At 47.0% G+C, this 23,746-nt stretch overlaps 1 protein-coding gene across 2 annotated transcripts in view; it reads right to left on the bottom strand.

The window, feature by feature from the left end:
- Nucleotides 1-23,746, bottom strand: part of DPF3 (double PHD fingers 3) — a gene marked incomplete at both ends in the record, with an annotated part of 255,039 nt that overhangs the window by 52,329 nt on the left and 178,964 nt on the right. For both annotated transcript variants that reach the window (XR_014296384.1, XM_082648770.1), the window contains one exon: nucleotides 2,095-2,223. Coding sequence is in view for 1 of the 2 variants with exons in the window: in XM_082648770.1 (XP_082504896.1) it covers nucleotides 2,095-2,223 (129 nt within the window). The remainder of the gene's footprint in view (nucleotides 1-2,094; nucleotides 2,224-23,746) is intronic.

Raw genomic sequence — 23,746 nt, 5'->3', positions numbered from 1 at the left:
GGGTTGTCAAATCTAACTCAGAGCACTGAGAAAGTGGGAAGTAGGGGTGGAAAAGCCGAATAAAAGACTGTATCCTGAAGTCTATAAAACTCCGGTAGAGACTTTTTCACGTTCCAAATGGGCCCCAGGACTGCCCCCCATGAGGTCATAAGGTACCATTTAGGGTGCCAATTTCTGGAATCTCACTTTTTCTCCCAGGAAAAGTAGGTAGTGGGGTAGATGGGAAGGAAAAGACAGCTCTTCTGAGCTCCACACTCTTCCTTGGAAGGACTCCAGGGAGGTCCTAGAGAAGAAGTATTGGCCCACCTGCCTTAACGAGCATATCCCATGGGCTAATGCCACCTGCTTATTCCCAAGATGTTGACTATTTCAGGAACATCAGAGTCAGACCTTGACTAAATTATCCACCAAAATTAATCCCTGGCGAATGCAATGAGAACACCTAGGCTGGTATAAAATGGCCCCCTGAGTCACACAGCAGACAGATCCTTGGAAGAAGAAGCTGAGTAAAGGCTGTGAAGAGAGAAGCTTTGTACAGAAAAAAACAACTGCCCACTTCTGGTCCCCCGTGGATCAGATCCAAGTAGCCGTCTTTTGTAGGAAAGGGAGAGGAGAAATTTCAGAAGTTTTCACTGAGAATTCTGAAGCTGCCTTCTCTAACTCCTCCCAAACCCATAGCAGTCCATAAAATTCTGCCTAGAGCATCATGCCACCAAGTAACTTGGTTTCTGGTGGTAAAGATTTTGTCTGATCGCTTGCTTTTTAAAAATGCTGAAGTGAATTTCATTTGTTTCATTTTCTTTTTGAGTATCTAAACCCCTCCACTATCACATGGGCCCTCTCTTCTAAGCTGGCACCAGTAGGATAAAGAGTTCAACGTTAGGTATCACGTTTGGCAAGTGAAGGAATTGACAGAATTGCACAGATGGGCCACCCTGTCAGGGTCCTTAAGGGTTAAATGCGGAGGGTTGTATGCAGTAAAAACCACAGTGCTTTTCCAATTACTGATTTGCTGTTCAAGTCAGTCTTAAAGCTTAAACAACCCAAGACCAAATACAAAAGGACTAAAGCTAATGTCTGCGGACGGAGCGAGGGAAGAACTGAGCTGCTATAGTAAAGCCGGGTGTGGTCATCTCAGGCCTTCTCTCAGGACTAGGAGTAGAACAGATGCTGGGTAGAGAGGTGGGAAGGAGCCATGACTCCTGGCTGGTGGAACGAACCACCCAACCAAACTGTATTTCACCTACCAGTCAGCAGTTGATGAGACTAAAGATGAGTCTGAAACCTTCTCTCCTCCCTGCCTTGCACTTTGGCCTCGTTATAACATAAAACAATGTGAAAAGCCAACCACGATCCAGCGCAAAATAATGGAATTTGAAAGCAAAACAGCTTGCACAAAACTTGAAGACCTGTGCTCATTCTAAGAATGGAAGAACAAGACCAATTTTAGTCTCTGAATAGACTGAAGATGAAAATTCAAAACATGCCAAGTCAACTGCAGAGGAGCCTAAGAACACCTGCCCTTTGCCTCCTTGATCGACCGGGCTCTCTTTTGCTTTCCACATGAGAAAATGGGATAAGTGGCCAATGGGGTGGCATCTATGCAGCTACCCAGAAGCGCAGGGGTCTGTGCCCCCCACAGCTCCAGATGTGGCTGCTCTCCCAGTATTCACGTTTCCACATTCTTCCGGTTTGCCCCGGGCACTTCTGCAGAACCAACGCACCTCTTTGTTACGGGCATGTCACCCGATACAAGGAAGCACGTTGCCTGTGTCTCCGGCTGTTTCCACACTGTCTCACTGTCGTCCACAACAACACACACAAAGAAATATACACCTCACAGAAAGGCCGGACAGACAAAAGCCCAAACCTTCTTCTTTCCCTTTTCCCCAGATCCCAGGGCATAACTTCTAGTTCGTAAGCCTCAAGAAGGAACAAATCAAAATAACCTGAAAACCCATCTCCACTCGAAGTATCATCACCGTCACTTCTGCACCCACCCTTCAGCCCCTGACCCCCACAAGATGGCAGAGAAGTGCGAGTGGAAGAGTTCCTGGTCTACGGGCACATGATGCGAGAAGGGGCCACACTCACCAGAGCGTCCACAGTCTGCACAGGACACCAGCTCTTCCGGCCTCCCACTCTTCTTGTTCATGTTAGAACCCCCCAAGCAGAAGTCACAGTAGTTATTGGGAATGACTGTCCCATCCGGTCCTTTCTGGGCTGTGGAAACATTTTTTTAAAAATCCAGTGTTAGGCTCTGGTGAGTCTCCACCGGCCCCTCTTCTCCCATGGTGTGGCAGAATCTGCTCCAGAAAGAATATGAAGTTTAGAATCTGAGGTTTTGTTACAACCAAGTTGTTAACTTGGGCAAAGTTTTCTTTATGATTCTCCTCCGTTCAACCATACCAATGTCTTGCAAGCCATCCAGAGCTGAGTTTGATTGTAATGTTTGTCAGCTCTGTGTTTTTATAGAAACTACTCTGCTCTTCTGATTGGATCCCTGGATCAGTGAAGCATCCAGAAGGCCTTACCAACCAAATGAACTTCTCTCATCCCTGAACAATGAGCCCTTGGGACCCAAACATCAGATGGTAACCATCAACGGTGGTGCGACTAGAGGAAGAGAGAAAGGTCACTACCTAGGCCTTGCCCTTGGGAAAGATGCTCTCGTTTAGGAGATATTCCTTCTGTCTCTGAAAAGGAAAACAAAGAAGCACTGATGGGGGATCATTTGCAGGAAGGACCCTGAAGATGCTCTGGGGGACTCTGATGCACCTGTGGGCAGGTACACAGGTGTCCACTCTTGTTCAGCCCCATCTCCCTGAAGTCCAGACTTGTTGGTCATGGAAAGCACCCAGGACTAGTTAATCAGCAGACCCCAAGTGCCTAGAATCAGAACTGAACACTTAGCTCAGCCTCATACCGGAGATGGGTTGAACGGTGAGTTAGTGAGCATATCGGAGGCTTAGACTTTCCTAAGCCACCCTTACGGAAAGGCCCTACACAAAGACAAAGGAATATCTTGGGACATGATTTTAAAAACAAAGCCTCGTGAAAACAGCACATGTCCTCAAGCACTGAAATCTCAGTGTCTAGGGGCTGGTTAAAAAGCCTTGGACAGGTTCTTTGCATGAGAAGAAATCCTTCCATTTTACTTGTTCTTTGATCCCTATTGTGGACATTTCTTTGTCATGTTAACGCTCCCTGTTTGTGACTAAGAAGAAAAGTCTCTCTGTTTATGGGATCAGCCTAAACCACCGGGGTATCTTCGTCTCGCCTATCCCCAATGTCTGCCCCTATCGTTCATTATTCACTGCCTAACATTCATCAGGGTACAAATCTGTAAAAGGAAGCAGATATGTGAGCAGCAATACCATCCAGACAGTAAGTGATAAACGGATTCACCGACTTTAATATGATTCCCCCTGGCCTCCGCTTCCTCCATGCTTCTGCTTTGCCTCTAGGAATAGAAGAACTTACCTGGGGAAGGCGGAAGACAAAAGCTCACAGAATTGCATTATAGAGGGTTAATCCATTTATCAGTTGCTATTTGGATTGTTTAATCAGTTTCTAAGTCATTGATTTTCATCTTCAGGGAGGCAGACAATTCTCTGCAAGAAAAATGTGGGCTGTTTGTGGCAGACAGAGGAGGGGGCCACACCCTGTGGCCTGCGGAGTGTGGGTTTTTCTTCATCAGTCACTGCATCTCAAAGACAGATGTGTGTCATACGGAATGGTTTTGCAAATAATCTCCAAAAAGCAGGACGTCCGCAAAAATTTTATTCTGCCTATAAAATTTTCATTGCCCAAATCCAGAAAGAAGTCCCTTTCTTCTTTCTTTCTCAGTTGCCATCTTAACCACTTTTAGAACTCTCTCAGGACTTCCCTGGTGGTCCAGTGGTTGGGACTTTGCCTTCCAATGCAGGGAGTGCAGGTTCAATCCCTGGTCCGGGAGCTAAGATCCCACATGCCTCGCAGCCAAAAAACCAAACCATAAAACAGAAGTAATATTGTAACAAATTCAATAAAGACTTTTTAAATGGTCCGCATCAGAAAAAAAAAAAGAACTCTCTCAAGAAAATCCAAGTATGTCTATGAAGCAAATAAACTCGGGGTTTCCTGATTAAGCGACTATCATGGAAATCAATCAAAAGATGAACAGTAAGAAGAAGTGGGTTATATTAAATGTACGGGCTGAGTGTAAAACAGAGCTAAGTTTCATGATTGCTATGAACTAGATATAAAATGTGGAGATGCCAGTCACAACTTAGGTAGCTTCCTGCATGAAGAGTGATCAAAGAATCCCATGTATATCATCACACTAAACCTCTCAGGAAGCCCAGGCTCATCACCTGCCTCCTGTTCTCTTTTTTAGGCCAGATTTTCTCCCCTTTCACAAAATCTTTAAGCAACAAAGAATCTGGTTTTTCTCCAACACACTATTCCTGTGATTTATGAGGATGGAGAAGTAGAATATAGAGTATAAGAATGCCCAGATAATTCTACAGTTTTCACCACCAACAGACCATTGGCAGAACACCCTACCGAATCAGGGACTCTAATATGGCAAGAAATAAAAAATTCAGAAACAATCTAGTAGAGCAAAGCAGACAGTGATGGAGAAATCAATCCTATGGAGAAAGACCAATGGAAGAGGATTTAATTCACCTGATGAAGAGAAGCTTCCGAGGAGACTGAAGCAGAGCAGGGTCCCCGCATACATTTGTTGGTATACAAAGCTCCTGGCCAAAGGGATGAAAATGGTGATAAACTTCCAGCTGCAGGCCCTGGTGTGTACAGTTGTGACATGCCAGGTGAGCGGGTACCATTTTAGTCCAGCGAGGGCCCAGTGTAGAAAGTGATAGTGAGCAGTTAGACCTCATTTTCCAGTGAAATCCTTTCCACTTCAGTTCCTACTCTCCCCTCACAACAGTGAGCTCAAGCTTCCTTCCATCTTGGTAAAATGGCATGGGATGGACTAATCAATAGCTTTCACCTCTGGTTCTCGTACATTTTGGGGTATTTAGGATTAGTGAGGGTTCTCCCATGGAGCTCTCCCAAGTCCCCAGCCAGAAATGACCAGTCAGGCCTTAGGGAGAGCACGCTGTTGACATTGCTTCTATGATCCTTCGCTTGTCTATACATGTATACACCTGCCTCATCACCCCATATTCAGTGGTTTACTCCTTCAGATCAGGGACCACATCCAACACATTGTTGGAAAACCTATGTGTCCTGCACACAGGAAATGGTTAACAATGATGTGTGAGATGAATGGCTTAGAAAAGGATGACAGAGAGGTAGGTAGGCAGCCCAGTGATGCCTCGGGAGCTCCTCCTAGGGGGACTGAGGCAGAGTTATCTGTCACTCTGAATATCACTCACTGCCTGGTTTATTTCCCCAGTCTCCAAAACGAAGAGCTGGTCCACGTCCAAATGAACGGTCGGTCATCTGGCCTGGGTCATGTCTAGCTCCCCGAGTACACAGAGTGGGTGGCCGAGAGCCCTGGGTTGCTGGAAGAATAACACTGTACTATTCCCTACTCTGGTAGGTGAGACATCGTCCTGTACACAGACATACAGGAAAAGTATAAGACTAGGACTCGCTGTCTCTTGAGAAGGGGACACCAGTTTGTGCCTACCCACCCAGCGCCCCCCATTCAACTGTTTGTTGAGAAGATGAAGCAGACACATATGACACTACAAAATGGTGACAGATCTTACGCTGATGCTTTACACACACTATTTCATTGATTCTCACAAGCATTTTGTGAAGTAGGGAGCATTTGACAGATGAGGTAACGGAAGCCCAAAGAGATTAAGGGGCTGGCTTCAAGCCCCAGTTAAGAAGTGGAGGAAGCGGGATTCACCCCCGGGTTGCCTGTGTCCTCAGAGACTCTTGTCTCTAATCACACTTCTCTGCCTCTGGGAAGTCCAGAGCCAACGTTGCATATATAATATTTCATAAACGTGATTCACCCAGTACTTTCTTTGGGAAGCCCAAAGTGATAAAAAGTATTGAGATTGGCCTGATGAAGCGGAAATTCCCTTTGAACTTAAGTTTAATGTCTCTACCACTGTAATCCATCCCGGTGGCCCCAGTTATGGTCATATAACCCGTGAAAACACTTCTCCAAAGAATTCCAGAGGCTCATGAAGGAATTTTTTTAAGTAAAGCTCACACGGTGGCTTTATTGGCCTTTGGCCTGACCCATCCGTGAGCAATTTCCTGGCACCGTCTATGAGGTCATTATAAAAAGGATTTTGCTATAAATAGGAAGCTCGCCCAGACCTTGCAAGTGCATTTAACTAGAGATTCTGCTTCCGCTTATGGGAAATTGAGTCCCACTTTATAGAGCAAGAGGACGGGGAGGCCAAAGACCCAAGTGGTATCTCGATGGCAGCGTCCGCGACGATGGCTTTGGTTTTCTGTTGATGAATGTTCATGGGCTGAGATCATATAAGCGATGCAAGGAAGCTGCTGGGAAAAGAAAGTGAACCTTGAGAGTTCAGGGGTTTACCTGGGGGGCGGGAGGGGAATAAGTTTAAAAAGCTCAAAGGAAAACAAACGGAAATCAGAACAAAGTTCATGAGGAAATCCCCCAAAATAATAATAATAACAGAAGGTGGGAGGGAACATTCAAATAAATCAACCCAAGAGAAAGGAAAAGCCAAGCCCCAGAGTCCCACCAGCGCACTCGGGAAAGGCTGAGCAGTCATTCTGGAACGGCAGTGTGGCGCATGACCATACTACAGGGTTCTCTACTTCATTCAGGCCACGTGTCGAGGGCAAACAAGGCCCCTAGACAGGGCTGTCTTTTCCCCTTTCAGCCTGATTTCTGCCGCAATACGCCTGCCTGCCGCTCAAGAGGAACATGAGCGATGGGCACAGGCTGGCCACAAGCAGCAGCCCCTCACCTGCTTCTGCCGAGACCAGAGCTGCAGCCCTAGTGTCCTAGGGAAAGAGGAAGCAAGCCAGAAGTTTAGGCTCCTCCATGGCACATCCACGAAAGCGTGACTTCACATCCTGGGCAGACGCTCCGACTGCCTGCCAGGGCCTGGTGTGCACAGACGCGGGGCCATGTCCCGTGCCCTCCACCCAGCCTGACCCCAGCCCCAGGCCAGCAGCTGTCTCCCCAGGGGCCGCTAGCAGGGGTGTGCAGCGCTCTGGGACCCCAGGGGCACAGAGAAGAGCCCTCCAGGAGGCGCTGTGCCTCTCCTCGCTCCCCTCACTCATTCCCCCACGGCTGACAGTTCCGTCCCTCCACGGGTCTGACATGTTGCCATGGCAACCAGAATCCTGGGCTCCGGCAGCCTCTGGTCTTGCCACCTGTTATTACTTCATCTCTCAAGTGTAAAGCATCCTAGCCTGGTGCCATTTGGCGGTGCAGAGCGCATCTTCGGAGGACGGAGTAAAGAGAAGGGGAAAGGAAAAGACGGAGAGCGGAAGGCAGCCTCAGGCTGGCCACACAGGGCACACTGGACAGGCCAGGCTGGAGGAGGAAGCTGCGGAGACGGGGCGGGAGGGGAGGGAGGGGGTGAGCCGACGTGCCTTCCCTTCAGAATCAGCGAGCAGGCCTCAGCTGGAGGCCACCGCCGCAGCCTGCTCCCTTCCACCCAGCCTTTAATGAGGGACCCGGGAGGGGCGGGGGAGGCAGCGGAAGGCTGAGGCTGTGAAGAGATCCGTGCTGGGCCCAAGTGGAGTAGAGTCAGGAGAGGGTTAAAGTGGCAAGATAAAGACTGTGGGGAAGGCTGGACCAGAGGGCACACAGAGCCTCCAAGCCTGGATAAATGGCCTTAATTCTCATGCTCTCGCTCACCCCACCCCTTACGTGTTTACTCATATAAATTATCCCCAAGGCCTGACACCTTTTTTCATTGCTTCCCTAGAACTGATGAAAAAATAAATCCCACGGATCCAAGGAATAAAAATGTTGGGCTTCCATTCAGGCTGGTTCTTCTTGGCCACCTAATAGCGACTCTGGTCCCACCCTGGGGCTCCAGAGGGAAGACAAATGATGACTTCCTCCCTGAATGTGGAAGCCCGGTGGGGGAAACGAACACCGGGGTCCACTCAGCACATGACCGTCAGACCTCACGCACCATTTTGCCACCTGGCATTGCGCACAGGGTGAGTGTATGATAGGGATTTAGGAGGGGGTACTGCTAATGCAGAATGATTCCAGGCCCCGAGATTAGTCCCCCTGGAGACGAAAAGGCCGAGGGCTGATTTAATAAGCCCTTGGGTTTATGGATGGGCCTAAGTCACCGTATTGTCAAAGACAACAGGAGACAGAAGGAGCTGAAATGGCAGTGCACGCTACCAGAAAGCTGGACACGAGCGCGATTCAGCAGTTAAAGGCACGGTCGCGGAAGCAGGCTTCTCTGGAGAGGGTCTGCACCTGGGAAGGTGTCCCTGGCCCAGGTTTCTTTGAGTGCAGGCCCATCTAGAGGCAAGAGAATATGCTAGATGTCTTAAGGCCCCTTTTAGGCCTATTATTTGAGGATTATAATAGGGCGAAAGAAGAGCGAAGTTTTTCAAACCCAGAGGAACTCAGCCTTTCATCCTTGCTTCATATTTGTGTACACATCTCTCTCCCTATTAGCCGTGAGCTCCCTGAGGGCAGGAGCGGTGTCTTTAATCTCTGAATCCCCAACACCTGGCACAGTGATTGACACAGAGCTGACAATAAATACTTAATGAAAGGATGGCAGATCTTCACAGAGGCTTTTGGGAGGGGAAAAAAAACACAACTGCCAGGCAAAGGGAAGTGAAAGACCAGGAATTCAGTGGATGTAAAGTGTCCCGAGTACTCAGTGACCATCCTAAGGCACTGCCAGCATCAGTCCTGCCCATAACAGGGGACATAAAGAGTGAGGGGCAAGGCTTCCCTGGTGGCGCAGTGGTTAAGAATCCGCCTGTCAATGCCGGGGACATGGGTTCGAGCCCTGGTCCGGGAAGATCCCACATGCCACGGAGCAACTAAGCCCGTGTGCCACAACTACTGAGCCTGCGCTCTAGAGCCCACGAGGCACAACTGCTGAGCCCGCGCGCCTAGAGCCCGTGCTCCGCAACAAGAGAAGCCAATGCAATGAGAAGCCCGCGCACCGCAACAAAGAGTAGCCCCCGCTCGCCGCAACTAGAGAAAGCCCGCGTGCAGCAACAAAGACCCAATGCAGCCAAAAATAAATAAATAATTTATTTAAAAAAAAAAAAAAAGAGTGAGGGGCAGAAGCAACATAAAGAGTGGGAGAGCCCACTGGAGAGAATAAAGTGGTGGTGGAGAAAGCCAGTGGGTCTGCCCTCCCACGGGAATCCTCTCCCTTAGGCATTTCTTGGAAAACCAGGATGGAAGGAGTTAAGAACTCCCAGGCTCATTTGGCCCCCAGGGCCCCTTGAACCTCCTGTTTGGTCTCTTGCCAGGAGCCCTGAACCGTCCAGTGAGAATATAGGCCCTGTCTTACTATGTGCTTTGGTAGCTGTAGAATCTTTCTAAAAATTTTAAATGTGTGTCAGTCATCCCACCCTTCCTTGTACCTATCTCCTTTTCCTCTATCTTTATGGAACACAAAACTCATACTGTTAGACACACACCTTGTAAATATTTACTCCCAGACACTGTGCTGTAAAATCAGAAATCACGTGTCTGCTCACACTGATGTCTCCATCTTAATGGATGTATCTGGTTAGAGTTGCCACTTGCCAGGAGTTTGGACACCATGTCACTACTTCTGGGACTAGATGGTCACATGACCCTTTGGTAATGTCCTTTGTGCTCCAGCCTTAGGCCAGCAACCCCAGGTCTGTTACTGACGCTTCTGAAGAGTGAGAAGAAGACTTAAGCAAAGTTGATTACTTTTCTCAGTGCTGATTAAGGAAAGCACAAGATGTTTCCATTTTCCAGTGGCAGGTCATGTGGGTCAGTTCATGCCCTGGTGTAGCAACTTGTTATTGCCACCAAATGAGTCAGTTGAGGGGGAAAACGTTTCACTTGAGAGGAACTATGTCAAAAGGGCTGTGAATGAAGTGGTGTCATTCCCCTGAGAGAAATGCAGGACATCCCAGTGCTGTAGGGCAGGATAAGCCTCGTCTGCTTCAGTTGTCAGGATATTATTATTGTGATGGCAGAATTCAGCAAGCTCCCTTCCTCTCTTGCTCAGCCTTGCCCCTCTCCACCCCTCGTCACCACCACCTCCACAGGACTCGGGTATGTCAACCCCAACAGTCCACAAGGGACCAGCATTTTCTGTGTCCTTCAGACTAAAAAGCAGTACTCAGGGAAAAGAAAAGGATGAGTCTCAAGCATCAGACCTGAGGGTGAGGAGAGAGTCAAGGGACCACAGAGCTGACAGGCAGCCCAGCCTAGAGATGAGGGCCCAGACCAGGAACACACCCAGAAAGCAAACTGGGAAGAGGGTGCTGGGAGCCACAGAGACATTCGCCCGTGGTAGGACAGGGCCTTAGGAAAAGAATGAAAACCAAGTTTCTCCCCCCAGATTGAGCAATGCAACCTGTTTCCTGGTTACCTGACTCGGTGCATCCAAAAGTAAAAAGAATTAAAGGGAAACACAGCTTGGCCATTGGTCTTTGAAAGCTGGATTTCTCTAAGGCAGTGGTCCACATAGTTCACATGACTTCTTAAAAATGCAAACTCTAGGCCTCCACCACCGATCTACTGAATCCAAAATTCTGGGGTGGGAGATCCGGAAGTCTGCGTTTTAAGGAACAGGTGATTCTGATGTGCTCAAGCTGGAGGACCACGGCTCTGAGACACATGACGGTCATATCACATTGTGTCATACACATCTGTTAGTGCTGTGCTGTATATGAATTGATTTATTTCAGCGTTGCATAACCCTATGATACAGAGGCATTAGTGTTCTGATTTTACACAGATGATACTTAAGGCACGAGGAAGCTTGTCTAAAGTCACGCTACGCTGGTCCTGAACCCAGGCAGTGTGGCTCTTAGCTGGCCCACCTGATACTATCCTGCCACGGGTACATACAACAACACACCCGAGGGAACTCAAGTCAGAGTGGTCAGCAGGCCCTAGAGGCAAGGGCTTCTCAAATTTGAGTGTTGTGCAGATAAATCACTTAGGGATCTCATTAAAATTCAGATTAGGATTCATAGGTCCAGGTAGGGCCTGAGAGCCCACATTTCTTACACGCTTCCCCGTGGGGTAGCCAAACATCCAGGTTTGCCTAGCACTGAGGTGTTTCCAGGGCACAGAACTTTCAGTCTAAAACTGGGAATACCCTGGGCCAACCTGGACAGGTTGATCACCTGAGCCCTGGGTGATGTGGATACTGCTGACCTCGCTCTGAGAAGCAAAAATGCAGGTCCGCAAGGTGAGGAGTTTGGATTGTATTCAAGTGTGATGAAAGTTTTGACAGCATGGCATGGCATAATCTATTTTATACTTTTGAAAGACCACTTTGGCTACTCCTTGGAGAAAAGACTATAAGAGGTAAGAACGAAGGCAGAGAGACTAATAAAGAAGTTGCAATGATCCAGACAAGAGCCAGTGGTGATAGGGATGGAGAAACGGAAACTGATTCGGGGTATATTTTGGAGGGGTAGCCAAAAGGGTGGTGAAGGAAAACAGAGCCAAGGATTAATCCTAGGATTTTCACTTCAGGTACAGCATTATTATTTTTTTTTTAAGAACAAGGTCAGAAAGAGATATAAGAGCTTGGAAAGACTGAGACATAGAATGAGAGAGAAAGATGCAGGAAAATTATTGAACTGAGTGATGTGTGATTTTTTTCTAGAGCAAAACTCATTTATGAATTAAAGTCTCAAGCAGAATTTGTAAAGGGGGGTTCCATATAACATCATAAACAGCTAAAGTTCATTCTGAAGATTAAATTTGCCTGCTATGGACTGAATTGTTTCTCCCCTAAAATGCATATGTTAAAGCCCTAACCCTCAATGTGATGGTATTGAGAGATGAGACACTTATGGTGGGATTAGTGCCCTTATAAGAAAAGACACCAGAGAGCTTGCTTCTCTCTACCGACATGTACCAAGCAAAGACCATGTGAAGATACAGCAAAAAGATGGTCATCTCCAACCCAAGGAGAGAGTCCCCACCAGACACCATCCCTGCCATCACTTTTACCTTGGACTTTCAGCCTCTAGAACTGTGAGAAATAAATTCCTATTGTTTAAGCCACCCAGCCTATGGTATTTTGTCACACAGCCCAGGCTGACCTCGATACTGCCCATTAATACATTCATTTCTTTTGAAAAGCCACTATGCAATATGATGCACTTGACAATTGGCCTACAGGGGGAAATTAAGGGACATCAGTAGGACTATGATAAACATCCCAGGTTGAGATTGGGATCCATCACTTGGGGTTCCAATGTCCTGACATAACTGAATGGTGTCCAACTCAAGCACATTCACATCTCAGCTTCTCATCTTGCTAACTGTGTGACCTGGGGAGAGTTCCTCAACCTTTCTGAGCCTCTGTTTCCTCATCTGTAAAATGAGAGTAATGGCACATGCCTCACAGACTTGCAAACATTACACGAGATGACATGTGCAAAGTGCCTGGCACAAGTAGCTATTCCACCATGTCTTTCCCTCTTTCTTTTCCTCTGTAAAATAATTTTATTTCTGAAAAGGCAGGAAAAAGGATCAAAGGTGTAAATAAGTAGGCTTTCCCAAGAAGTGACACATGACTGGAGAATTCACATTCATGCTCTGTGTCCAAGGGCACATCCCTCAGTCTCTGTGTGCCTTGGTGTTCTCTAGGGGACATGGCACCTACCTTATAAGGTTACTGTGAGGAATGAATGAGATAAATGTGGCGTGCCTAGCACAGTGTCTGACACATTCAAGGAATGTCAGCAAGTATTATTGCCCTTGTCATTGATCAGGACACGAAACTCTTCAATCCCGAACTTTCTAGGTAATAGGCCAAAAAGGTGAGAGAAATAAAAGAGGCTCACAGGGCTTCCCTGGTGGCGCAGTGGTTGAGAGTCTGCCTGCCGATGTGGAGGACACGGGTTCGTGCCCCGGTCCGGGAGGATCCCACATGCCGCGGAGCGGCTGGGCCCATGAGCCATGGCCGCTGAGCTTGCGCGTCCGGAGCCTGTGCTCCGCAACGGGAGAGGCCACAACAGTGAGAGGCCCGCGTATCGCAAAAAAAAAAAAAAAAAAAAAGAGGCTCACAGAAAGGCAAGTGGCAGGTAGATGCCGGATCCTGGGGAAACGGGATGGTAAATACAGGGATGCACACCCGGCTAGATTCTGCTCCACAGTTTCCTTCCACCGGGTTTCACATATCCATCTTATTTCCCCAATTAGACCAGAAGTTGTCCTGGGACCGAGACCACATGTTATATCTTTTTGGAGCCCCAGTTACACTTGGCCCCACGAGTGGGTGCATGCACAGTAAGTACTCAGTAAATACTCATGTTTAGCTTATGTGGAAGGATTGGGGTCCCTTATCTAAGATTTAGCAAAGGATGTGCCAGGCTCTGATAGTTCCTCCTGATGCCAGTGAGACTCCCATAGGCAGTTAGCTTCTCAGCATCAACATGGCCACACACGGGCCCCGACGCAGGTTAGCCATTTGTGGTCCTGGACATGCTCTGCTGGCCTGAATGGCACGGAGATGGGATGTCGGCACCCTCAGAGTGTGGGCCTGGTGCCAGACACCCACGTCACCTCAGGAAGGCTCACGGCAACCCCGTGAGGGCAGAACGATGGTTCTCTCTGTTTTACGGATGAGGCAACAAAGGAGCAGAGAAATGTAAGTACTGACCCACATCTACACAGACAGAAGATGGCAGGGTGGCCGAGTTGTGATTCACACACTGGCCCAGCCAATTCCAGTGGCATTTTCTCAGTCTCTGGGTCAAGAGTGTGGATGACCCACAGGTCTGGAGAGTTAACTCCAAGTATACCTTCAAGGACAGAGCAACCTCAGATTCTTCTTTGCTTTGTAATCTGTAAACTGTTTAGTGAAATCATAATTCACCTAAGGAACACCGGTTGTTAGTTTCCAGATTTGCTCTTTGGGGAGCGAGAAGCAGCTCACTTTTCCAGACAGAGCCCTGGATCTGAATTGCCCTCTCTCTCCCCAGTAACGAAGCCTGAACTTCCTGCGTCAAGCTTGGGTAAGTAGTGAGTTGTGTGGGTTTTATAGGTTTTCAGGCACCTTTCAGACTGATCCAAAATTCTTAAGCTTGTGTCAAACGTGATTTTCACTCTCTCTCTTAAAGCTGTATCCATCGCCCCTGGGCTGTATGTTAGAGGACAGAGATGTCAGAAGACTAACATCTGTTAGATCTTTCCCATCAGCGTGGCAATGACATCATGTGCTTCTTTTAGATAATTTGCACATTATCAGACTAATTTTCAGATTATCTAATCAGCCAACATTACCCTTAATCAACTCGGCTCTCCTCTTTCAGTTCTGTAGAGTACAACGTGCCCTCCAAAGGCACACTGGTGTGGGGATTTTTCTTCTCTTGACAGATATTGAAAGCCTAGCTACATGCCAGGCCACCACTATTAGACAGAAGACTGAGGCCTCCCGGGACTGAGGACAACCCAACTTCCATTCCAGGGACCGGAGAAATAGCCTTGGAATAAATTTTATAGATCTAAACTTTAAAACACATTTCCCTCATAAGAGCTCCAAGTATGCTGCAGAGAGCATTTTACATTCATTTATGCTATTAAATAAGAGATACACCATACGATAATTTTTTTGTTTTGGTTTGGTTTGGTTTTCGTTTTTTTTTTTTTGCGGTACGCGGGCCTCGCACTGCTGTGGCCTCTCCCATTGCGGAGCACAGGCTCCAGACGCGCAGGCTCAGCGGCCATGGCTCACGGGCCCAGCCAGTCCGCGGCATGTGGGATCCTCCCGGACCAGGGCCCGAACCCGCGTCCCCTGCACCGACGGGCGGACTCTCAACCACTGCGCCACCAGGGAAGCCCCATATGATAATTTATAATATGCCACACATATTTCTTTATAAATCATTTGTTCTTACTTCTAGTAATTGCTATCATGGTTCTCCTTTTCCTACAAGATGACAACTACACAGCCTGGCAGAGAAGACGCTTCCAGCTGTGGCCCCTGCCCACATTCCATCATTTCTCCAGTACCACTGTCAGACACAACTACTACCAATTGTCTGAACGCACCATGCTATTTCACACCTCCCTGCTTTTGTACACGCAGTTCCCTCTATCTGGGAAGCCCTCTCCCACCCAGTAAATGTCTCCTCATTCTTCAAGGGCTAACTTGAAGGTCACCTCCTCAGGGAAGCCTTTACAAACTCCCTAATGCTTTTTAAATGTTCTAATGTTTCTAACGTTCTGAAGCTTTCAATGCCCTGCAGGGCTTTTTAAAACATAGATTGCTGGCCCGCACCCTCAGAGCACCTGTTACCACATGGAGCCAAGAATCTGCATTTCCAGGAAGTTCCCAGGTGATGCTGATGTCACACTTAGAACACTACTGCCCTAAGGAGTAGAAAGTGTGCTGTGCCTTTGAGCCCTTGGCTTCCTACACCATATTCTATACACACCCTATTACACATTCCTGCTCACAACTGAGAGCTCCTCAAGGAAAGGGACCAAGGCAGTATTCGATACAAGGTTACTAAACCAATAGACGGTGGTGGATAGATGGATACATCGATGGATGGACAGATGAATGTATCAGACTGAATTTATTCACACAGCTTTTTCATACAGGTCCATGACCTCAGACATCCCCATACCCACCCCCCAAAAAAGGTACCTTAAAAACATCGTCTATAATAGATTCCCACTGTGCAGAGAAGGTAAAAAGAAATTCAAGAAGAGCTTTGACATTGTGAGCCCGTGTCAAAGGAGTTTTGAATTCTAACCCAGTGCTCTTTCTGCTACCCTGTTTACCAAGGTGACATTTAAGGAGTCACACAGGATGCCTCTGAGTGGCACCTCTCAGAGTCCTAACCTGCCCAAACCCTCCCTCCTTTTATTCATATATATGTAGCCTATGTGTGTGTGTATCTATATGTATGCACGTATACACGCATGTGCACACACACAGTGATTTCATTTGTAGAAAGCAGATGAAGGTGGTCAGAGAAACAGAAGAAGGAAGAATCTAGCCTCCCACAGGGAGGAGAAGGGCAGCAGCTCAGGCAGGGAAGACCCCATCAGAAAATCCTATCTCCCAAGCGGGAGTGTCTGAGCTCCAAGCATCCCCGGGCTGCCTGGAGTTGAGACAGAGAGGTCAGGACACAAAGGAAAGGGGACAAACCTACCAAGGAGACAAACAGTGTATATTCAGGAGAAAATGAGAGACTAGGAGAGGAACAAAGGCGGGAGAACGTCAGCTGGGAGGGGGCGGAGGGTGGGAGGAATGGCAGTCGAGTGCTGAGCTGGTAGCACAGGGCAGCATGGCGGGGGGTGGAGGGCGGGGGGCAGTCAGTGCTGGCTCCAGCACTCCGCTCTGCCCTTTCAGCAGCAGCGGGAGCAAGGATGAGCAATGGGCTTTGCTGGAGACACAGCCGGGGGGATGCAGCAAGGGACAGCAGGAGGACCAAAGTCAAAAGGTCTCTACTGCTGCAGGTGGTGCAAATGCAGATGCCCGTGACATTGACAACTCCTGAGTCTGTAGGGCTATTTTTCCCATAGGCCTGTGCTCACCAGCAGCGGGGTTCCCGCTGCAGCTCTGCTCAAGAGGGAAAAGTCAGCATTCCCACCTCACTGGCATCCAGAACTTTTCCTGGGGGACCTGCAGATTAGCCTCTTGGGTCAAGCTCTCTTGCCTCCCTCCCCCACTCCAGAAACCTTGCCAAGGGAGGATCACAAAGCGGAGACCTTAGGGTGCTGCAGAGCTGTCGCATTCAATTCACCACAGAGCGCCAGTGGCATTTAGGGCAGGACGGGTGGGGGCCCACCCCCTCCCCAAACAGTGGGAGCAGCTAATGACTGCTATTAATGATGCTGGCAATTAGCACTCGCGAGAAAATGGTTGGGGGGCCGCTCACCAGGGGAATGTGGGAGGGAACAGAGCACACATTCAGAGAAGCAAACAGATTGCTGGTGTTTGTGGTGCAGGGAACCTGGGAAAAGCCGCTGTCTCTTGGATTTATCCAAAGAAATTGGGGAAGAGGAAAGGGAGGGCTTCTATGGACATTGAGGGCCTTTCTGCCGTACCCTCCCCGCTAGTAAAATTAGAGCTAATCACAGACTTCTCAGAGGCCTCGTGAGGAGATGTCATTAAAATGGTGTTTGTAGGGCTTCCCTGGTGGCGCAGTGGTTGAGAGTCCGTCTGCCGATGCAGGGGACACGGGTTCGTGCCCCGGTCTGGGAAGATCCCACATGCCGCGGAGCAGCTGGGCCCATGAGCCATGGCTGCTGAGCCTGTGCGTCTGGAGCCTATGCTCCGCAACGGGAGAGGCCACAGCAGTGAGAGGCCCGCGTACCGCAAAAAAAAAAAAAAAAAAAAAAGGTGTTTGTGAGGGTTCTGGAACCTTCCTCGTGTGAGAAGACCCCAGATGAGATCAGGTACAGCTATTCTTTTCTATGCAGTTTTTTGTATGTGTGTGTGTCTGTGTGCATCTGTGTGTATGTGGCCTCACCGCGCAGCATGCGGGATCTTAATTCCCCAACCAGGGATCGAACCCGTGTCCCCTGCAGTACAAGTGGGGAGTCTTAACCACTGAACCACCAGGGAAGTCCTCTATGCAGTTTAAATCCCTTGGGTAGTTGGATGATCCTTTATGAAGAACCCAATTTCTCATCAGCAGGGAGAGGGGAAGGGGAGTCGAGGGGGGCTGGGGTGGGAGTGCTCACTGGCAAACCCACAGAGAGAGAACACACGGCCGGATACTTAGGGATGCGTCTCCAACCAGGAGAAAAGATGCAGCTTCCTCCCTAAGCAAGGCTGCCTGGCCTCACGGTGAAGACATGAAGAGACAGAAGACACGGACCCACAACCTGCGTGAGGAGATCCTGGTGGAGAAAGAAAAATAGGGGCCAGTGCCCATCTTGGAAGTCAACAGACAGGCAGGAGGGGCCCACAGGAATGGCTAAGGAGGAGACCCCCTGGACCCACTGGGGGTCCGCGGTGTACTTGGGGGTCACAAGGAACCTTCCTCTGTGGCTGCTATCACCGTGCACACACATGAAAGAGACCCAGACCAAAGAGAAGCACTCCAAACCCCACGGCTCAAGGAAAGCACCTATACACAGGGACAAAACGGACTGACATTTGAGAAGAGATGTAAAGGAGATAAGCCAGCACTGGGGGAAGTGAGAAATAATACCAAGCTAATAAATACTTTAGAGAGAGCAACCATCACTAGTAAACACTTTCCAGACAGCAACCCAAATCAAAGGAGATCATTCTCGGACTCCTCGCAGCATGAGACAATAGCTATGCCTTCGCCACTTAAATCAGAGAAGGGATAAGAGGAGAGACAGGGAAATGCAAAAACCAGCTGACCAGTACAGGTCAATACATTTTCCTTTCTGGAAGACAAGGGTGACTGGACCAAGGGAACCTCTCCCCAGGGGGCAGGTAGAGACCTCAGGATCATAGCTATTCAGAAGCTGGCACAGGGAGGTGGGCACCTCCTGCCTGCTTTTCAGGTTCTGTCCAGATGACAGTAGTTGGTAAGAAAACAAAGGGTCTGTCACATGAGAGGCTTGAACCCTGAAAGAGAGCAAGAATTAAAGAAGGTGTTATGGCCTGAACTGTGCCCCCCCCAAATTCATATGTTGAAGCCCTAACGCCCAGTACCTCAGGACATGACTATATTTGGATCTACGGCCTTTAAAGAGGTGATGAAAGAGCAAAAGTTAAAATGAGACTGTTAGAATGGGCCTTAATCCACTCTGACTGGTGTCCTTATAAAAAGAGGAAATCTGGGGACTTCCCTGGTGGTGCAGTGGTTAAGACTCCACCTGCTAATGCAGGGGACATGGGTTCAAGCCCTGGTCCGGGAAGATCCCACATGCCTCAGAGCAACTAAGCCCGTGTGCCACAACTACTGAGACTGCATGCCACACTACTGAAGCCCACGTGCCTAGAGTCTGTGCTCTGCAACAAGAGAAGCCACCGCATTGAGAAGCCAGTGCACTGCAATGAAGAGTAGCCCCCGCTCGCCACAACTAGAGAAAGCCCGCATGCAGCAATGAAGACCCAATGCAGCCAAAAATAAAATAAATAAATTTATTTTTTAAAAAAAAGGAAGAGGAAATTTGGACACAAAGAGACTTTGGAAGTACACGTGCACAGAGGGATGACCATGTGAAGAGGCAGCAAGAGGGCAGCCGCCTGCAAGCCAAGGAGAGAGGCCCCTGAGGAACTAACCCTGATGGCACATTGATCTGGGACTTCCAGCCTCCCGAACTGTGAGAAAACAAATTTCTATTCTTTTTTTTTTTTTTTTTTTTTTGCCGTACATGGGCCTCTCACCATTGTGGCCTCTCCCGTTGCGGAGCATAGGCTCCGGACGCACAGGCTCCAGACGCGCAGGCTCAGCGGCCATGGCTCACAGGCCCAGCCGCTCCGCGGCATGTGAGATCTTCCTGTATCGGGGCACGAACCCATGTCCCCTGCATCGGCACGCAGACTCTCAACCACTGCGCCACCAGGGAAGCCCCCAAATTTCTATTCTTTAAGCCAGCCAGTCTTTGGTATTTTGTTATAGCAGCCAAGGAAACTAAGACAGGAGGCAATGGGGGTGGGGATTAGGGGAAAACCCACACTAATCCAAAGAAAGGTTTTGGCCAAGGTGTGTTCATTGTTTCAAATATTTGGTGAAGGCAGCCAATTGACATCAGCTAATTGAGCTGATTGACTGAAATGCACAGGAATCACCCTCAAACCCTAGAGTCTAAACATTATTAAAAGTCTGATCCCTTTAATTACACTGAATTGTTCAATTTAAGAGCATCTACCACAAAATCCTTTGAGCAAAATTAAAAACACATGGCATGAATCCGCGCTCACACATGCCTCGGCTGTGAAAGCATGTGCTCGGCTTCGGCTTTCCCCTTCACGAGTAGAGCCTGGGTAAAGAATGTCACCACTCTGGGCCTGATTTCATCAAACAAGCCTTCTGACAGGTCTCCCATCCTCTAGCTTTCTCCTGGCTTCAGTCCATCTTCTCCAGGATGACCCAGCATGTGGCTGACAGGGTCTTGGTACTCCAGCCAGGTGTCAGGCCTGAGCCTCTGAGGTGGCAGAGTCGAGTTTAGGACATTGGTCCACCAGAGACCTCCCAGCCCCTCGTAATATCAGTCAGCGAGAGCACTCTCGGAGAACTCCAGCTCAATGCTAAGACCCACCTCCACTCAATGACCAGCAAGATCCACTGCTGGACACCCCATGCCAAGCAACTAGCAAGACAGGAACACAACCCCACCCATTAGCAGAGAGGCTGCCTAAAATCATAATAGGTTCACAGACACCCCAAAACACACTACTGGATGCGGTCCTGCCACCAGAAAGGCAAGATCCAGCCTCATCCATCAGAACACAGGCACCAGTCCCCTCCACCAGGAAGCCTACACAACCCACTGAACCAACATTACCCACTGGGGGCAGACACCAAAAACAATGGGAACTATGAACCTGCAGCCTGTGAAAAGGAGACCTCAAACACAGTAAGTTAAGGAAAATGAGAGGACAGAGAAATACACAGCAGATGAAGGAGCAAGGTAAAAACCCACCAGACCAAACAAATGAAGAGGAAATAGGCAGTCTACCTGAAAAAGAATTCAGAGTAATGATAGTAAAGATGATCCAAAATCTTGGAAATACAATGGAGAAAACACAAGAAACGTTTAACAAGGACCTAAAAGAACTAAAGAGCAAACAAACAATGATGAACAACACAAAAAATGAAATTAAAAATTCTCTAGAAGGAATCAATAGCAGAATAACTGAGCCAGAAGAACGGATAAGTGACCTGGAAGATGAAATAGTGGAAATAACTACCGCAGAGCAGAATAAAGATAAAAGGATGAAAATAATTGAGGACAGTCGCAGAGACCTCTGGGACAACATTAAATGCACCAACATTCGAATTATAGGGATCCCAGAAGAAGAAGAAGAGAAAAAAAAAGGGCACTGAGAAAATACTGAAGAGATTATCGTTGAAAACTTCCCTAATATGGGAAAGGAAATAGTCAATCAAGCCCAGGAAGCGCAGAGAGTCCCATACAGGATAAATCCAAGGAGAAACACGCCAAGACACATATTAATCAAACTATCAAAAATTAAATACAAAGAAAAAATATTAAAAGCAGCAAGGGAAAAGCAACAAATAATATACAAGGGAATCCCATGAGCTTAACAGCTGATCTTTCAGCAGAAACTCTGCAAGCCAGAAGGGTGTGGCAGGACATACTTAAAGTGATGAAAGGGGAAAAACTACAAACAAGATTACTCTACCCAGCAAGGATCTCATTCAGATTTGATGGAGAAATTAAAAACTTTACAGACAAGCAAAAGCTAAGAGAATTCAGCACCACCAAACCAGCTTTACCACAAATGCTACAGGAACTTCTCTAGGCAGGAAATACAAGAGAAGGAAAAGACCTACAATGACAAATCCAAAACAATTAAGAAAATGGTAATAGGAACATACATATCGATAATTACCTTAAATGTAAATGGATTAAATGCTCCAACCAAAAGACCCAGACTGGCTGAATGGATACAAAAACAAGACTCATATATATGCTGCCTACAAGAGACCCACTTCAGACCTAGGGACACATACAAACTGAAAGTGAGGGGATGGAAAAAGATATTCCATGCAAATGAAAATCAAAAGAAACCTGGAGTAGCAATTTTCATATCAGAGAGAATAGACTTTAAAATAAAGACTATTACAAGAGACAAAGAAGGACACTACATAATGATCAAGGGATCAATCCAAGAAGAAGATATAACAATTGTAAATATTTATGCACCCAACACAGGAGCAACTCAATACATAAGGCAAATACTAACAGCCATAAAAGGGGAAATCAACAGTAACACAATCATAGTAGGGGACTTTAACACCCCACTTTCACCAATGGACAGATCATCCAAAATGAAAATAAATAAGGAAACACAAGCTTTAAATGACACATTAAACAAGATGGACTTAATTGATATTTATAGGACATTCCATCCAAAAACAATAGAATACACTTTCTTCTCAAGTGCTGAAGGAACATTCTCCAGGATAAATCATACCTTGGGCCACAAATCAAGGCTTGGTAAATTTAAGAAAATTGAAATCATGTCAAGTATCTTTTCCAACCACAACACTATAAGCCTAGATATCAATTACAGGAAAAAACTTGTAAAAAATACAAACACATGGAGGCTAAACAATACACTACTAATAACCAAGAGATCACTGAAAAAATCAAAGAGGAAATCAAAAATACCTAGAAACAAATGACAATGAAAACACGATGACCCAATACCTATGGGATGCAGCAAAAGCGGTTCTAAAAGGGAAGTTTATAGCAATACAATCCTACCTCAAGAAACATCTCAACTAAACAACCTAATCTTACACCTAAAGCAATTAGAGAAAGAAGAACAAAAAAACCCAAAAGTTAGCAGAAGGAAAAAAATCATAAAGATCAGATCAGAAATAATTGAAAAAGAAATGAAGGAAACGATAGCAAAGATCAATAAAACAAAAAGCTAGTTCTTTGAGAAGATAAGCAAAATTGATAAACGATTAGCCAGTCTCATCAGAAAAAAAGGGAGAAGACTCAAATCAAAATAATTAGAAATGAAAAAGGAGAAGTAACAACTGACACTGCAGAAATACAAAGGATCATGAGGGATTATTACAAGCAACTATATGCCAATAAAATGGACAACCTGGAAGAAATAGACAAATTCTTAGAAAAGCACAACCTTCCAAGGCTGAACAAGGAAGAAATAGCATATATGAACAGACCAATCACAAGCACTGAAATTGAGACTGTGATTAAAAATCTTCCAACAAACAAAAGCCCAGGACCAGATGGCTTCACGGGCAAATTCTATCAAACATTTAGAGAAGAGCTAACACCTATCCTTCTCAAACTCTTCCAAAATATAGCAGAGGGAGGGACACTCCCAAACTCATTCTATGAGGCCACCATCACCCTGATACCAAAACAGACAAAGATGTCACAAAGAAAGAAAACTACAGGCCAATATCTCTGATGAACATAGATGCAAAAATCCTCAACAAAATACTAGCAAACAGAATCCAACAGCACATTAAAAGGATCATACACCATGATCAAGTGGGGTTTATCCCAGGAATGCAATATATGCAAATCAATCAATGTGATAAACCATATTAACAAATTGAAGAATAAAAACCATGTGATCATCTCAACAGATGCAGAAAAAGCTTTTGACAAAATTTAACACCTATTTATGATAAAAACCCTGCAGAAAGTAGGCATAGAGGGAATTTACCTCAACATAATAAAGGTTATATATGACAAACCCACAGCCAACATTGTTCTCAATGGTGAAAAACTGAAACCATTTCCTCTAAGATCAGGAACAAGACAAGGCTGCCCACTCTCACCACTATTATACAACATAGTTTTGGAAGTTTTAGCCATAGCAATCAGAGAAGGAAAAGAAATAAAAGGAATCCAAATCGGAAAAGAAGAAGTAAAGCTGTCACTGTTTGCAGATGACATGATACTATACATAGAGAATCCTAAAGAGGCTACCAGAAAACTACT

The sequence above is a fragment of the Grampus griseus genome, assembly GCF_964374135.1.
Source record: "Grampus griseus genome assembly, chromosome: 2".
NCBI lineage: Eukaryota > Metazoa > Chordata > Mammalia > Artiodactyla > Delphinidae > Grampus > Grampus griseus.
Note: the sequence above shows the minus strand (reverse complement) of the source record. Positions and strands in the feature narration are given on the sequence as shown.